Genomic DNA, 2,297 nt, shown 5'->3' with positions numbered 1-2,297 from the left:
GCCCAAGTGCAGCACCCTGCACTTGTCCGTATTGAAACGGGTTGATTCTGTAGTTTTAGTAATAGGTTAGAAAAGAATTTGTATGGGATGCTTCAGATAAGGATGATCTGTTTCAGGCAGGGAGCTGAACTAGCTAACCTTCTAGCCCTGCTTTTTGTGATTCTTTGTGTAAGTATTTGTAAAATCAGCTATGAGAAAAATGGCCTCTAAAAGAACACACACAACACTTCTGATTTATATATTTACACTATTTTAATGATCTGCTTGCTTTAAACACCAGTGAATTTAAATAATTGTATGCATATTATTTAATATTAAAATTGCTCTAATTCAGTGGAAAGCAGAAGTGAAATGTAAAAATAGTTACCTAGAGATTTGTCTAGCCTGTGCTTCAGTAAAACCCAGTTCTGTAGCAGAAACATCACCTTCTGTTACAAGATCTTTAATAATGTCAGTCATACCACTTAGTCCTGTAGTCTGCAGGGGATCATCTACAGAACTTGTATTAAGAAAAAAAGCAGTTTTGTAATCAACTAAAACCATTTGCAAGAAAAACTAAAATTAAATCATCCTAAAATTCTTACTTTTAAAAATCAGATAAGAAATACTACACTTCTCCAAAAGTTAATTACCATACTCCTTTTTACTGAACTATTCTTGTCTATACATCTGTGCTGTTTTAAGGGTATGCTATTTTAAGCAAAAGACAGATGTCACTACATTTTCAGTCAATGGATGTAAACATCCACTGATGAACCTACATCCTGTTGCCTTACATTTTTATGCAATAACTGTAACAGTTCCCTAGTGCTAGTTCTGCCTTTTATAAATGAGTATATCAATGCCAGTTACACGCACATGTCCAAAACCAAAATTTAGTCAATAGTAGTTGAATAAAACTATGCACAAACACTTAGGGTATTTGTTAAAAGTTCTGCTATATGCGGCACGCATGTAGCATATGCACAAGAAAACATAACTTTTAGATTTCTGCACAGCATGGGTTGGCAACCAATAATTCACAGGCTGGATTCAAAGGGCACATCCAGACAAGCCCACATGTGCATTTTGCAGCATCTCAAACCGCTCTGAGATGCTGCAAGAGGCACATGCAGGAATGAGAAAATGTTCCCCGTGCTGTAAGTTTGCAGCGCGGAGCAAAATTAGACCACTGGATATCCAGAGATCAAAAAAACCCACACTGAGGCAACTGGAGGCTGGGTCCTCCATAGAGACGCTCTGGCAGCCAGAGCATCTTTACAGTTAGCCCTTGCCCTGGTGCTCAAGCTCTACTGAGCTCCACTGCTGGTAAGTGGTCAGGGGGGCTGGAGAAGAGGGGAGGGGACCATGGTGGGGCGACCCCTGCTGGCCCCACCCAGTCCCCCAGTGCCCCCCGATCCCTGGCCCACCTGACCCCACCCCTCACCTCCAATCCCTTCCCTGCCCAGCCCCGGCCCCCCCGATCGCTTCCCCATCCCCACCCATCGCTTCCCTGCCCGGTCCCATCCCATCTAAATCACTGGGGCCCCACTTGCCCCAGCGCAGGCCCTGCTGCCCTGTGCTGCCTGGGGGTGCTTTGCCAGGAGGCTCCACAGCCCGTACTCGGTAAGTAGAGGCTTTTTTTGTTTGTTTGTTTGTTTGAAGTGCTGAAGGCTGGGGTTGAGGGGGCAGCCATGGGGGGCTGGGTGTGCAAGTGGGGGATGGGGTTGGGCAGGGCAGCCATTGGGAGGCCTGTGGGAGTGGCTGCACGAGCCGGCAGGGGATGGGATGAGGCAGGGCAGCAATCCAGGGGGCTGGGGGAGCAAGCAGGCATGGGGTAGGGCATGTGGGCCCTGCAGGGAGGGCTAGGCCCTGTGGGGGGAGGCACAGCCCCTGTGGGGGGCAGCAAAATATATATTCATGTATTCATGAAACATGTATTTAGAATTCACTTTATTATGATTAGATAGAGACACTGGTAGTTTACCAAAGTGCTTTACCACTGCAGATGTATCAATACAACATTGCCCAAATGATCACTATCGCTGTCTCTGTCTCAATCTCTCTCTCTCTCTCTTTATAGTGGTCTTTTGTTTTACTTGTGGAGGAACATGGATTTGGGGGTATTTTACAGTGTGACGTTGGGATTTTTTTATCATGGATTTTTCAGTTTTCCAATAGGGAATACCAGAATTCCAGCTAAGAAGGCCAGTGGCAGGACCCTGCCTGCTCAGAGCTGGCACCTTGGACCCAGATGGAGGTGGCTGAACTCCTGGCCAACTGGGGCCAGGAGGACATGGTTTGACAGTTCAAAGCAG

General features: G+C 46.2%; 1 protein-coding gene across 5 annotated transcripts in view; it reads right to left on the bottom strand.

Moving 5' to 3' along the window:
- CUNH5orf42 (chromosome unknown C5orf42 homolog) overlaps positions 1-2,297 on the bottom strand; it is a 132,902-nt gene that overhangs the window by 15,156 nt on the left and 115,449 nt on the right. For all 5 annotated transcript variants that reach the window (XM_019517948.1, XM_019517944.1, XM_019517945.1 and 2 more), the window contains one exon: positions 368-499. In XM_019517948.1, the coding sequence (XP_019373493.1) occupies positions 368-499 (132 nt within the window). The remainder of the gene's footprint in view (positions 1-367; positions 500-2,297) is intronic.

Source organism: Gavialis gangeticus, unplaced genomic scaffold (assembly GCF_001723915.1).
Source record: "Gavialis gangeticus isolate Ggan-Ray unplaced genomic scaffold, GavGan_comp1, whole genome shotgun sequence".
Taxonomy (NCBI): domain Eukaryota; kingdom Metazoa; phylum Chordata; order Crocodylia; family Gavialidae; genus Gavialis; species Gavialis gangeticus.
This window is presented reverse-complemented; position numbering and strand designations above follow the sequence as displayed.